Source organism: Schistocerca americana, chromosome 1 (genome assembly GCF_021461395.2).
Source record: "Schistocerca americana isolate TAMUIC-IGC-003095 chromosome 1, iqSchAmer2.1, whole genome shotgun sequence".
NCBI lineage: Eukaryota > Metazoa > Arthropoda > Insecta > Orthoptera > Acrididae > Schistocerca > Schistocerca americana.
In genome coordinates this window covers 1,213,307,394-1,213,322,605 of record NC_060119.1, presented here as the reverse complement: position 1 = coordinate 1,213,322,605, position 15,212 = coordinate 1,213,307,394, and the positions used below count along the sequence as shown (strand labels likewise).

Here is a 15,212-nt window from a genome sequence, read left to right as displayed (position 1 = left end):
GCCCCACCACTGGCAAAAGAGTATTTGATTTCCTTGGTGCAGTTACTGTGGGATCCTTGTTACTAGCGCACGTGGGCTAGCTTTCATCAGAAGTCTATACTCGACACAGTGTTGTCTTCAGTGCAATGGAGTCTGTATTCTGTATCGTGATGAAAGCCAGCCCAAGTGTGTTAGTAACAAGGCTGCTAGAGTAAACGTGTAAAGGAAATCAAGAACTGTTCTGGCAGTGGTGGGACCTGAGGATGGCGGTACGGTGCCGCAGAAACTAGTCGTTCGATAGAACATTCTCAAGATACAGCTGCGGTGGTACTTTTTCTCAGCTGAAGTCCTTCTTACATGCAATAAGATCGACATCCATAAACTAGTCGTACCAAAATATATTCTGGTCATTTTTCGATTAACATGTCACTACAGGAAGCACTTAAAGGCTTATTCGCCTATAGTTTTCGCAGACATTTCCTCCTCCTTTTCTCGGAGTCGTATTATCTAATCCTGTTAGTCTGTGGCAGCGACAAAGCAGCTGTGAGTCGTGTCGGGCGGGAGGTGAGGTGGTACCGCGCCTCTGCCCGGTACGTGGAGCGGAGCTGCGATCGCGGCGGCGCAGCCGTCAGCCGGCGTCTGCGGAGTCCCTGAGTCGGCTCACCGCGCGCCACAAAGCGGCCGCCGTCCTTTGTAGCAGCCGGCCGTCGACCCGCCCTCGTCTCCAGCGGCCAGTCGCCGCCGGCAGCACGAGCGGGGGCGGCTGCGAAATCCCGCCGATCTCTCATCACCATTCCGACTCAACGCCGTCTCGTTTCTTCGCTGGCATGCACACCGTAGGCACCTCCGTTCTGTTCTACACTGGCCATTAAAATTGCTACACCACAAAGATGACGTGCTACAGACGCGAAATTTAACCGACACGAGGAAGATGCTGTGATATGCAAATGGTTAGCTTTTCACAGCATTCACACAAGGTTGGCACCGGTGGCGACACCTACAACGTGCTGACATGAGAAAAGTTTCCAACCGATTTCTCATACACAAACAGCAGTTGACCGGCGTTGCCCGGTGAAACGTTGTTATGACGGCTCGTGTAAGGAGGAGAAATGCGTACCATCACGTTTCCGACTTTGATAAAGGTCGGATTGTAGCCTATTGCGATTGCGGTTTATCGTATTGCGACATTGCTTCCCACGTTGGTCGAGGTCCGATGACTGTTAGCAGAATATGGAATCGGAGCGTTAAGGAGAGTGATACGGAACGCCGTGCTGGATCCCAACGGCCTCGTATCACTAGCAGTCGAGATGACAGGCATCTTATCCGCGTGGCTGTAACGGATCGTGCAGCCACGTCTCGATCCCTGAGTCAACAGATGGGGACGTTTGCAAGACAACAACCATCTGCACGAACAGTTCGACGACGTTTGCAGCAGCATCGACTATCAGCTCGGAGACCGTGGCTGCGGTTACCCTTGACGTTGCATCACAGACAGGAGCGCCTGCTATGGTGCACTCAACGACGAATGGCAAAACGTCGTTATTTCTGTTTACATCATCATGATGGTCGCATCCGTGTTTGGCCACATCGCGGTGAATGCACACTGGAAGCGTGTATTCGTCTTCGCCATACTGGCGTACCACCCGACGTGTTAGTATGGGGTGCCATTGGTTACAGGTCTCGGTCACCTCTTGTTCGCATTGACGCCACTTTGAACAGTGGACGTTACATTTCAGATGTGTTACGACCCATGGCTCTACCCTTCATTCGATCCCTGCGAAACCCTACATTTCAGCATGATAATTCACGACTGCATGTTGCAGGTCCTGTACGGGCCTTTCTGGATACAGGAAATGTTCGAATGCTGCCCTGGCCAGCACATTCTCCAGATCTCTCACCAATTTAAAACGCCTGGTCAATGGGGGCCAAGCAACTGGCTCGTCACAATACGCTAGTCGCTACTCTTGATGAACTCTGGTATCGTGTTGAAGCTGCATGGGCAGCTGTACCTGTACACGCCATCCAAGCTCTGTTTGACTCAATGCCCAGGCGTATCAAGGCCGTTATTACGCCCAGAGGTGGTTGTTCAAAAATGGTTCAAATGGCTCTGAGCACTATGGGACTCAACTGCTGAGGTCATTAGTCCCCTAGAACTTAGAACTAGTTAAACCTAACTAACCTAAGGACATCACAAACATCCATGCCCGAGGCAGGATTCGAACCTGCGACCGTAGCGGTCTTGCGGTTCCAGACTGCAGCGCCTTTAACCGCACGGCCACTTCGGCCGGCAGGTTGTTCTGGGTACTAATTTCTTAGGAGCTGTGCACCCAAATTGCGTGAAAATGTAATCACATGTCAGTTCTAGTATAATATATTTGTCCAATGAATACCCGTTTATCATCTGCATTTCTTCTTGGTGTAGCAATTTTAATGGCCAGTAGTATACATGTGTTCACTGAAAGCCACCTTAAAGGCAGCCTGATGATCGTGTATCAAAGCGCCGAAACAGCTTGTTAACCGTCAGCAACTCTTAATGGCAGTTGCTCTTGTGCAGGGTATTTTTTTTTTACTTGAGACTACTAAATATTTCGAAAACGATCAATCGTACGGAATAACTCTTCTAGGCAAAATGGTAATATTTGAAAAGAGGACATCTGTCTTTGGTACAACTGGCCACCCACTATCCACACCTGGGCGGGGTCAGCTTCGAATTTTCAAATCGAAAGTTGCTCTCCCCCACCCCCTCCCCTTTTATTGCTTATTCGGATTCTACGCCAAAAAACACGTACGATTTACGCACATCTTTGTGTTCTGTTCGTGGTAGATGGCACTGTAATCGGCAAATATCAAGTGTGCCTGTTTTGCAATTACGAACTGATGATGGCCGAGCGAGGTGGCGCAGTGGTTAGCACACTGCACTCACATTCGGGAGGACGATGGTTCAATCCCGCGTCCGGCCATCCTGATTTAGGTTTTCCGTGATTGCCGGCCGGTGTGGCCGAACGGTTCTAGGCGCTTCAGTCTGGAACCGTGCGACTGCTACGGTCGCAGGTTCGAATCCTGCCTCGGGCATGGATGTGTGTGATGTCCTTAGGTTGGTTAGGTTTAAGTAGTTCTAAGTTCTAGGGGACTGATGACCTCAGATGTTAAGTCCTATAGTGCTCAGAGCCATTTGAACCATTTTTTTCCGTGATTTCCCTCGATTTCAGGCAAATGCCTGGATGGTTCCTTTGAAAGGGCACAACCGATTTCCTTCCCCATCCTTCCCTAATCCGAGCTTGTGCTCCGTCTCTAATGATCTCGTTGTCGACGGGACGTTAAATACTAATCTCTTCCTCTTCCTAAGAACTGATGCATTTGATTCTACACCTGCCTACTATCGTGTAGGGCCCCCGCGAGCGCGCAGAAGTGCCACAACACCACGTGGCGTGGACTCGACTAATGTCTGAAGCAGTGCTGGAGGGAAATGACGCCATGAATCCGGCAGGGTTGCCCATAAATCTGTAAAAGAATGAGGTGGTGGAAATCTCTTCTGAACAACACGTTGCAATGCATCTCATATATGCTCAATAATGTTCATGTCTGGGGAGTCTGGTGGCCAGTGGAAGCGTTTAAACCCAGAAGAGTGCTCGTGGAGCCACTGTGTAGCAATTCTGGACGTGTGGGGCGTCGCATTGTCCTGCTGGAATCGCCCAAGTCCGTCGGAATGCACAATGGAGATGAATGGATGCACGTGATCAGACAGGATGCTTACGTACGTGTCACCTGTCATAGTCGTGTCTAGACGTGTCAGGGGTCCCATCCCACTCCAACTGCAGATGCCCCACACCATTACAGAGCCTCCACCGGCTTGAATAGCCCCCAGCCGACATGCAGGATCCATGGATTCAGTAGATTCCATCCATACCCTTACATGTCCGTCCGATCGATAGAATTCGTCCGACCACACAACATGTTAGCAACCATCAACAGTCCGATGTCGGTGCTGACAAGCCCAGGCGAGGCGTAAAGCTCTATATCGTGCAGTCATCAAGGGTAGACGACTGGGCCTTCGGCTCCGAAAGCCCATTTCGATGATGTTTCGTTTAATGGATCGCAGGCAGACATTTGTTGAGGGCTCAATACTGAAATCTGCAGCAATCTGCGCAAGGATTGCACTTCTGTCACGTTGAACGATTCTTTTCAGTCTTCGTTGATCCCGTACTTGTAGGAACGCGTTCCCGTCGCAGCGATTTCGGACAAGTTTTACCGGATTTCTGAAACTCCCGGTACTCTCGTGAAATTGTCGCACGGGAAAATCCTCACTTCATTTCTACCTTGGAGATGCTGTGTCCTATCGCTCGTGCGCCGGCTACAACGCTACGTTCAAACTCACATAAATCCTGATAAACTGCCATTGTAGCAGCAGTAATCGTTCTAACAACTGCACCAGACAATTGTTGTCTTATGTAGGCGTTGCCGGCAGCAGCTCCGTATTCTGACTATTTACATATCTCTGTATTTGAATACGCATGCCTATACCAGTTTATTTGGCGCTTCAGTGTACATTTCAATTAAGATGTAAATGTAAACCTTTTGTGTTTCAGCATTTATTGTAAACTTAAATCATGGTGACAGACAAGGGGACTCAAGGCAATCAAGCACCCCAATGGTAGGAGGCAAGTGAACGCATCGGAATCAAGCATTCCGATTGGAACAGTAAGCTATTACGTCCACGTCATTGTTCCTAGATCACTCTAAACGTAGTTTCTAACCAGGCATTGAAACGGCTAACCATATTGTACTGTAAAATCAAATTTGCAACACTAAAATAAATTACTAACATAAATATTAACCGATAGAACACAGAGACTTAGATTTACATGGTAAAGTGAAATGTAGAATCAAATGCGTCCGTTGTTAATTACAAAAACAGGCACACTTGACGTTTGTAGATCCCAGCGCCATCTGCTACGAATGGAAAACATGGTTTGAGTAAACTATACGTAGTTTTTGGTGTAGAATCCGAATATGCAGTGAAAATGAGGGGCTCCCATTTGATAATACAATGCTGACCCCACCAGGAGGTGACCAGCTGTACCACAGTCTCTTTTACAATATTAACTTTTCGCCTAGAATTTTTTTTACCCACGGTGTCTCTCAAACAAACGCTCTGTATAATGACTGCAGTTCTGCGAAGTGAAATAATTACTGCAATTTATGTGTAGTTAATCAACTGTACCAATTTTGAACGTTGACTTTGTGGTATAAGGACCGTCTGTTAATTTGTATGCCTTATAAAAGTCAAATTTCTTGATTTTTCACTTGCCCAACGGCTATAATTTTGTACTGTCTAAACTGACTGCAATTGGAAATGTTAGTGAAAGAATCTGCTACATGCAATATTTATTCTTGAGTACTGTGTCTCATAGTCTGTGTTAAAAGGTGTGTCGTTTTCTACGATTGAAGAGACGGTTTCCGGAGATTTTAGTTAATGTACTTTGTTTTACCTGAATCATTGTGCGGGCCCAGGTTGAGTGCATCGCTCCTTTCATGGTGACGTTTTGAAGGAAGATGATTAAATTAAAGATGAAACCCACAATTAGCCGTTTTGATTTAATTATTATTGTTCACATTGCTTTTACGGTATCAGCTATTACTACACAAAACTAGTGCCGACTGCACAACCTTCATTAACCATGTTGGAGATTTTGTCGATACCTTGACACTAGTTCTGTACTTGTTTTACTATTTTACTTGTAATACTCGTATCTTTCTTGTTACCACGACATTCTGTCCCAAATGTTGATTTAATCAATGTTTTGCACGCACTTCCATGTCGTCCGCCTTTCACTGCTACTGCCAGACTCTTAACTTAGCGTCGCTTTCACCTTGTGTGTCTACTTGCGTCGCACCCTGTTGACAACGACACAACGTGCGCCTTTCACGTCGTCTCACAGAAGTGCAATACTCTTCTGGACAGTCGGTTTTCTTTACGTGCCGGGAAGGTTCCTTTGAAAGGACGCGGTCGATTTTCTTTGCCATCCCTGAAACAATCCGAGCGTGTCTTCCGTCTCTAATGACCTCTTTGTCGACGGGACGTTAAACACTTTCTTCCTTCCATCTCTTTACTGTACTTTTGTAACCAAACAGCTACATCAACGGTGTCCTGAGTTCAGGGGTGAATTTGGATATTCATGTACATATAAAGTATGTATTTTATTGAGTTACTTGGCTCGCATGTCAGTAGTTTTGTTATGGTGAGTGAAGGTGAGTAAGAAAGCTAGTAATTTTACGAGATGGCTGTGTATATTGTTACGTAGAAATGTATAAAAATGGGTGCATTGCAGGTATGTGCGTATTTAATGGATGTGTTTTTACACTGAAGCGTCAAAGAAACTGGTACAGGCATGTGTACATGTGTATTCAGATACAGAGATATGTAAACAGACAAGAGTACGGCGTTGGGGGCGGCACCGCCTGTGTTAGACAAAAAGTGTCTGGCGCAGTTGTTACACCAGTTACTGATACTACAGTGGCAGAGTATCAAGATTTAAGTCAGTTTGAACGTGGTGTTACAGTCGGCGCACGAGCCACAGGACACAGCATCTCCGAGGTAGTGATGAAGTGGAGATTTTCGCGTACGACCATTTCACGAGTGTATCGTGAATATCAGAAATCCGGTAAAACATCAAATCTCCGACATCGCTACTACCGGAAAAAGTCCCTACATTAACGGTACCAGCGGCGACTGAAGAGAATCGTTCAACGTAAGCGAACTGCAAACCTTGGCCAAATTGCTGCATATTCCAATTCTGGGCCATCAAAAAGGGTCAGTGTGCGAACAATTCAACGAAACATCATCGAAATGGGCTTTCGGAGCCGAAGGCCCACTAGTGTACCCTTGATGACTGCACGATGCAAAGCTTTACGCCTCGCCTGGGCCCGTCAACACCGACATTGGACTGTTGATGACTGGAAACATGATGCCTTGTCGAACGAGTCTCGTTTCAAACTGTATCGAGCAGATGGAAGTCTACGGGTATGGATAGAATCTCATGAATCCATGGACTCCGTATGTCAACAGGTAACTGTTCAAACTGGTGGAGGCTCTGTAATGGTGTGGGGCATGTGCAGTTGGAGTGATATGGGACCCTGATATGTCTAGATACGACTCTGACAGGTGACACGTATGTAAGCATTCTGTCTGATCATCTGCATCCATTCATGTACTTTGTGCATTCCGACGGTTCAAATGGTTCAAATGGCTCTGAGCACTATGGGACTCAACTGCTGTGGTCATAAGTCCCCTAGAACTTAGAACTACTTAAACCTAACTAACCTAAGGACATCACACACATCCATGCCCGAGGCAGGATTCGAACCTGCGACCGTAGCGGTCGTGCGGTTCCAGACTGTAGCGCCTTTAACCGCTCGGCCACTCCGGCCGGCTCATTCCGACGGGCTCGGGCTATTCCAGCAGGATAATGCGACACTTCACACGTCCAGAATTGCTACAGAGTGGATCCTTGGACACTCTTATGAGTTTAAACACTTCCGCTGGCCACCAATCTCCTCAGACATGAACATAATTGAGTACATCTGCGATGCTTTGGACGTGCTGCTAAGAAGAGGTCTCCACCCCCTCGTAGTCTTACGGATTTATGGACAACCCTGCAGGATTCATCGTGTCAGTTCCCTCCAGCAGTACTTCAGACATTAGTCGAGTCCATGGCACGTCGTGTTGCGGCACTTTTGCGAGCTCGCGTCGCCCTACACGGTATCAGGCAGGTGTACCAGTTTCTTTGGCTCTTAATTGTATTCAACTTTGCATCATATTTCCGAATTATATTTTAAAAAAAGGCATCGATTCATTACATTCGTGTAGAAGTACTGGCACCTAGTACTGTATGTAAGGATTTTGCCTCCAGAGCAACACATACCAAGCGTTTCTCCCTTCCATTTTAATGCGTTATGATGCCGCCTATGATGACAAATTTGTACAATAGTCGATTCAAAAAATGGTTCAAATGGCTCTGAGCACTATGGGACTTAACAGCTGAGGTCACCAGTCCCCTATACTTAGAACTACTTAAACCTAACTAACCTAAGGACATCACACACCTCCATGCCCGAGGCAGGATTCGAACCTGTGACCGTAGCGGTCGCGCGGTTCCAGACTGAAGTGTCTAGAACCGCTCGTCCACTACGGCCGGCATAAATGTCTTTCTTAACGAGCAATTGTGCTTACTTAATTCTCGTAATGTTCTTCAGTTTACACTTTGTAAAGCAGCCTGTCTTCTTCATCAAGGTTCCAGCTACCTCACGCCAAATTTCATTGACATCGGTTAAGCGGTTTAGTCGTGAAATCGTAACAGGCGTAATTTCTTTCGCATTTATAATATTATAACGGAATTTTGGATTGGCATGGATTAAACACATTGAGGATTATACAGGCATTTCATTCTAGCTGGTACCAACGGCTGCAGTCGCGAATTTAACAAAATTAAACGTGCTTTTGGTTTTATTCGCTGGGAGACCCCGGTTTTATTTGACGCCATTTCGGTGACTTGTACGTCGATGATGATAAAATGACAACGAGGACAAAGTATACATACAGACGCGAGGAGAACAAAATAAGAGACTCAGATGCGAATTGAACCCGGGACATCAACGTTAACCTCAGTAACACCAGCTGTTTGTGTAAACCCATCTGTAACAAAGAAGTTACAATGGATGCATGATGCTCAACGGCTAAAATGTGACGGGTTTGTGACTGATATTATTATGAAGTATGGATATGGATTTAAGTTATCCGTGCAGTAATAAAAATGTGAGGTTCGTCGAAGGCCTCAGAGGGCATGGTCGCCTTATGCTCTCTTTCCCTATTCGTAACGGATCCTGTTCCCATCATACCATTTTATGCAGTTGCTGACACTACTCCATATATCTTCGATCGGAAATGCTTACCTCCTTTCTGTTTCATTTCACTGCTTCGTACTGTATCTATATTGCCTGCTTAAAAATAACTGTACTGTCTCAAGAGTAAACGTCCTGTTCTGTGGTAACGAATCAAAATGTCCATATCACTAGAAGCAGTCACTAAGATCAGGTACTCCTGACGAAGATGATGCACGTAATTGTCAAAGTTTCGATGCTTACTCTTCTTCAAAGACATACGTGTTGCAGTTCCCTCCGTAATGTTGCTTTTGGAAAGATTTTTGTAGGATCATCACTGAAGTCCCGCAGCAATTCTTGGCTCATCTAGAAATAATTTTATGTGTTCAAATGTGGTTCAGATGGTTCAAATGGCTCTGAGCACTATGGGACTTAACATCTGAGGTCATCAGTCCCCTAGAACTTAGAACTACTTAAACCTAACTAACCTAAGGACATCACGCACGTCCATGCCCGAGGCAGGATTCGAACCTGCGACCGTAGCAGTCGTGCGGTTCCGGACTGAAGCGCCTAGAACCGCTCGGCCACCGCGGCCGGCTGTTCAAATGTGTGTGAAGTCTTATGGGACTTAACTGCTAAGGTCATCAGTCCCTAAGCTTACACAATACTTAACCTAAATTATCCTAAGGACAAACACACACACCCATGCCCGAGGGAGGACTCGAACCTCCGCCGGGACCAGCCACACAGTCCAGGACTGCAGCGCCTGAGACCGCTCGGATTATCCCGCCGGCTAATTTAATGTATGAATCGGAACACATGAAGACAATCCTGGTCAGTTACTACGTTCTTTCTGGCTCAGTAGTATGCAAATTGCTTCTAGATCAGAGTGTTACCCCTGCTGGCTAAACTGTAAATGGTGATGCAGCACTAATACGTGGCATTTCTTTTAAATCCTCACACTCGATTCGACCAAAAACAATCGCCGCTTTCTGCCAGCACCACATGAGCCTAGTGCTGCAGATTACACTCTGTGAACGTGTTCTGTACTTTAGCACCTCCTTCAGGAAACGAGAACGGCAATTACGACGCTACGCGTAATTATGGCTCACACTTTGTGCCAACTATTTACGGGGACTGATGGTGAACTTCCTGTGCCATCTCAAGGTGTTCACTTGGAACGAAACCGGTTGTGGCGTAATAAACGTATCTGAACTACGGCTGTGGTGATTTTTATTAAAATTTACATTATTCAGCTGTGAAAGCACCAAATGATTAAGATTTCCTTCATATGATTTGTCGGCTCAGGAAAAACGCCTGAAAATGTAAAATGCTGCAAGATACATGAAATCCTGAGAAATATAGAAATAACCAACAGATAAAGACCTGTTATATGCAAAAGATCCTAGAGGGTACAAAAAGACTGGAAAACCAATAGAAAAGTGCTTGAATTAAAACGGCATAAGGCAGTGATGCTATCTTTCTCCCTTAGTGTACTCTTGTACATCGATAAAGTAGTGATAGAAATCAAGGAAAGGTCCAGTAGCAGGATTAAAATTAGGGATGAAAGGAAAGATCTATAAAGACGCTGCTATCAACAGTGAAAGAGCGGAAGATTATAGGTCAAATTGCAGGGAATGAACAGTCTAATGAGGACTGGGCGTAAACCGAAGTACGACAAAAGTAATGAAGCAGCAGATATCAGGTTAGCGATAAACTTGACATCAAATTTAAGGATCACTTAGAAGGCGAGGTGAAAGAATTCAGCTACTTTTGAAGCAAAATAACGTGTGAGAGACGAATCAAGGAGGATGCAATAAGCAGACTAGCACAGAAAAAAAGAGCAGTCTACTTGTAGACATTAATCTGAGGAAGAAATTTATAAGAATGTTCTTCTGGAGCTCAGCATTGCATTAATGCCAGTCATGGACTGTGGGACAACTGGAAAAGATGAGAATTGAAACATTTAGATGTGATGTTACAGAAGATTGGTTGGACGAGAAATGAGGAGATTCCTGCAGAGTCGGCTAGTAAAAGGGCATATAAAAAATTACTGGATAGATAAAGGAACAGGATTACAGGCCGTATGTTAGATCAGGGATTAACGTCCATAGTATTTGGGGGAGCTGTAGGAAGCAAAAACTGTGGAGGTAATATACCGAATAAGAATCGTCGCTACGCTAATATGAAAAGTGGACGCTCTGAACACTATGCTGCACTCCCCAAGTATTTGGGCTTCACTGCACGTGTTCAACACCAGACAAGGCTACACTTCTCGTGTTCTTGGGCTCCACTTCACCTGTTCGACAACATCTGCAGACGAGGTTACCATTAGCTTCGACACGGTAGGAGACTCATTGTCACGGTGAGCTCACGACAGGGGAGTGACGGCGTACTGACCTCAGTCTGCTGGTGCTCCTCCTTCTCGGTGTCCTCGGTGGTGGAGGTGGTGACGATGGGCCCCGAGTCCTCCACCACCTTGCCGCCCTCGAGCACCACCTGCCGCTTGACGCGCGTCTCGATCTGACGGCGCGTCGTCAGCTCCGTCTTCTTCTTCGTCACCCATTCCTCTGCAACAAACACACGACTCCGTTACTCGGACTGTATGCTTCGTTGGTTAATATGTTACATGTTATCCATTTGTAGAATTGAAATCAGTCTTTTATCCTTTATTTTATGACCGGTTTCGTTCTATGATATCATCACCATCATCAGATACGCCTAGGAAAAAAACCGAAAAGAGTGTGCAAACTTATCAGTGAGGCCATGATGTCGTACAACAGTGTTGGTAGTAGAATTACTGTACATCACTTGAGAAGCAGCTAAAAGGCCACATACCTGTCTTCCTAAAGTAGTAAACAAAAGTTGTAAAAACATAATAATAGTAACGTGTAGAGTAGGTTCGCAGTTAGCATTTCTTGCAGTTGTAGCGCAACCAGCTGAAGGGGCTTTGGTGCTGGGTGTCGCTTTCTGCACACGTAGTTTACAATTGTGTGTTAAAAAAAGTAGTGATAGGGTTATTAATATTCTGTACATCTGAATATAACTTGAATTAACAGTGAAACAAAAACGAAGCTAGAAGAGATACGCAAAATACTAGTTATAATTTTAAAATGCCAGCTCTCAAATAGGCGCTTACGACATGCCCAGTATACTCGTATTAGAAAGTGGGTTAGGAACTGCATGCCAAACAACCCAGAAGGCGCGAAAAATACGGCGTCGCCGATATCAGACGACACTGCACTCCACAACGACCAGTGAGGACGTAGGTCGCGTGTAGCTGGGGGAAAAATTAAAGGCATTTGGTTCAGAAATATAACATATGCAAGGGTTATTTGAGTCGGCCAAGTAAAGAAAAATAGGCATTGCCTATCAATAAATTCCGAACAAGGCCTTAGTAACCATCAGTTCAACACGTAAACAAAAGAAGGCTTTCTATCAAAGGAGCACAGTGATTGTCGAATTGCATACTATGAACTTCCTTTATATCTCACGCTTAATCTCATTCTATGGCAAAATCAATTTCGAGATCTGCCTGATTGGTTATCTTACGATACTATTGGTCACGTTTGGTATGTGGCGAACAAACCATTCATTGTGAGCGTTGTAACGCCCATGACAGACAGCATCTGACCTACACAGTTCTCAAACTTCTTAGCAGATTCAAACAATATGCCACACCGGGATTCGAACCTCAGACGTTTGCCATTCGCGGTCTACTGTACGCCGAAACCGGTAAAGATTGTGTCACAGAATGAGATCGCCTTTGAAGTAAAACAATGAGGCAGACCGGGACTCGAAACTCGGACGTTTGCCATTCGCGGTCTACTGTATGACAAAATCGGTAAAGATTGTGTCACAGAATGAGACTGCCTCTGTAATAAACATAACTTTAATAAGTCATGGTTGCAGAATACTGACTGGAATTATTGGTAGAAGAATGAGAATATTGGAAGAAGCTGACCTCGGGAAAAGTTAGCTTGGTTTCCGGGGAAATGTTGGAGAACAACACGCATCCACGACTTACCTTAAAACTGAAATTCTGAAGGTAGCAAGCCTAAAAAAGTGGGAGCGATTGGTTTCCTACAACTTATACAGCAACGTGGCCTTAATACAAGGATATGAAGGACATAAAAGGGAAGCACTACGGAAAGAGAGAGGGTTGTAGGCTAACCTCGATATTACTCAATCTCAACACTGAGCAAGAAGGAAAAGGGACGAAAAACAAATTTTGAGAAAAGTCGCAAAGAAATTTGCTAGCAGATTAAAACTGGGTGGCAAATCGAGATTCGGAACGTTTGCCTTTCGCGGGCAAGAGCTCGGATGTTTATCACCAGCGCACGCTCCACTGCAGAGACAAAAATTTCATTCTGGAAAATCTACGAGGTTTGCTGAAATATTGTAATTATGTAACAGAAAACAAAGGGCTTGGAAGGTCAGTTGAAGAGAATAGATAGTTTGTTGAAAACATGTTATAAGATTATCATTAAAAAAAAGTAGCAAAAAATGTTAATGGCTTGTCGAGAAAGGGCATTATCGCGTTTCCGAGTTTTATAGTAAGTGTGACTTTACGCCAGTAGTTTTGGTTATAGCAAGCAGGAATTGTGTCATTCGTAGCCTGCTGTGCAATGATTTAGTCCATCCTGGTGACATGGCACGATGTCAGTTTCAGCTGAGAACTGATAGTTGGAGGAAATAAAAGTTTAAAAAATCCAACCTGGTTGGGTTTATTAAAATGGAAACAAAAACTTTTGTTTTCTGCGAAGCTGATGTATTTGGACTGCTGACCTTCATACCATTTAACTCGTGAGTTGCTTACAGCGATTGGACATTGTTGCAAGGTAAGAGACTTCTATATTTCGAGCCCAATTGTCGGATACTAAAAATTTATCTGACAACGGGGACACTATGACGCAGTGATCACTTGTGCCAGAGTTGTCATTTTCAAACCTCTTCTCGCGGGATAGTGCGATTATGGCGATCAAAAACAGTTTCACTAATACAGCAGTGCAGAGAGATGACATGTGTCTGCTGATTAATAATCCATTAATCGCCATTGGCGCAACCGCGTAGTGCAGCAGGATCGTGTGTGTCGAAAAGACCTGCAGAGAGGCATTTTTGTTTTCTAGAGTGTGGTTTAAAAATTTGAAGAAAATGAATCAAGAATTTTTAGAGATTTTGAAGAACATTAAGCTACGTTTTGTCTCTGTACATGGTGATTCAGCTGCCCCTACCAATAGGTTTTATGCAACCCGCACCGCCTTCGAAAACCACGCGCAAAATTTCCGTTTTCTCTCGCTTGGTGCTTGCAACCTGTTGGTCCTACGGAAGAAAATGAAAACGACCTTTTTCGCTGTAGGCCACTATTTTCGTGCCAGTCAAGAGAAACGCGTCTGAAGGTCACTTTTGTTCGTTTATCTTCAATAATTCCAAAACTTCGGCCTCTAGCGAAAATGTATCCCAGTACAAACTACATTAATTTTTCTACAAAAATGTCCTGTTCATTTTTCTTGTAGAACTAATAGTTTGCGCATAGAGAGTGGAAGAATATGAAAATCTTTTGCGTGGTATTTGAAGGTGCTGCGGGTTGCATAAAACCCATGGGTAGGGGTAGCTCAGTCCCTGTGTATAGTAGCACAGTATAGCTATGTAATCCTAAATTGCAGCACTACATTCGTAAGAAAAGAAGTGCAATTTAGGTCAACAGTTATTATAGCCACGTAAGACAGTCTTTCTCTCCTGACATAAACTGCTCTTTGAAGGGCATAAAGAATATGCCTTGTTTCTATTGCGATACGCTTCAAATCGAGCAATCCCGAATGCTCTTATTGGAGCAAAACCAAACAGCTTCTTACGCTCCTCGCAGCGGCAGATAGCGGCGGTGTACGGCGGGAGTAATTACGGACGCTCCGTAGTACGAGGATTAAGGACTCCGGTGTGTTACGACTGTAATTAAGTTTGCGCAACTAGTTGTAACTGCTGGCGGTAGAGCCTGGACGTGGCTAACGGTGCGTGGAGAGGGTAGCAACACGCGGGGTCCGTCCACTCCACACAGCGCCGAGGTCTTCCATGCCGGAAGGGCGGAGCAGCTAGCGGCATCGAGCGGCGAGAACTATAAACAACGGCGCACGATGAACAGCGCCATAAAAGCCGGCAAACGTGCCGCCCTCTGAGGCTCGGCCGCCAGCTGCACGAAATACGTCCGTGTCGGCGAGTCCAGCAGCGGAAAGTACGCCGGGCGCGAGAGAGTGGGGAGGCGGAGAGGCCGCCGTTGCACAGTGGGGCTCCGCCGTTCTACATCTCCATCTGCACCTCAATCTTCAGTGATGTCTACATCTATACATTACAAACTAATG

General features: G+C 45.3%; 1 protein-coding gene across 2 annotated transcripts in view; it reads right to left on the bottom strand.

Moving 5' to 3' along the window:
• The window catches only part of LOC124619829, a 1,389,509-nt gene that overhangs the window by 673,336 nt on the left and 700,961 nt on the right, over nt 1-15,212 (bottom strand). For both annotated transcript variants that reach the window (XM_047146446.1, XM_047146440.1), the window contains one exon: nt 11,257-11,426. In XM_047146446.1, coding sequence (XP_047002402.1) covers nt 11,257-11,426 — 170 coding nt within the window. The remainder of the gene's footprint in view (nt 1-11,256; nt 11,427-15,212) is intronic.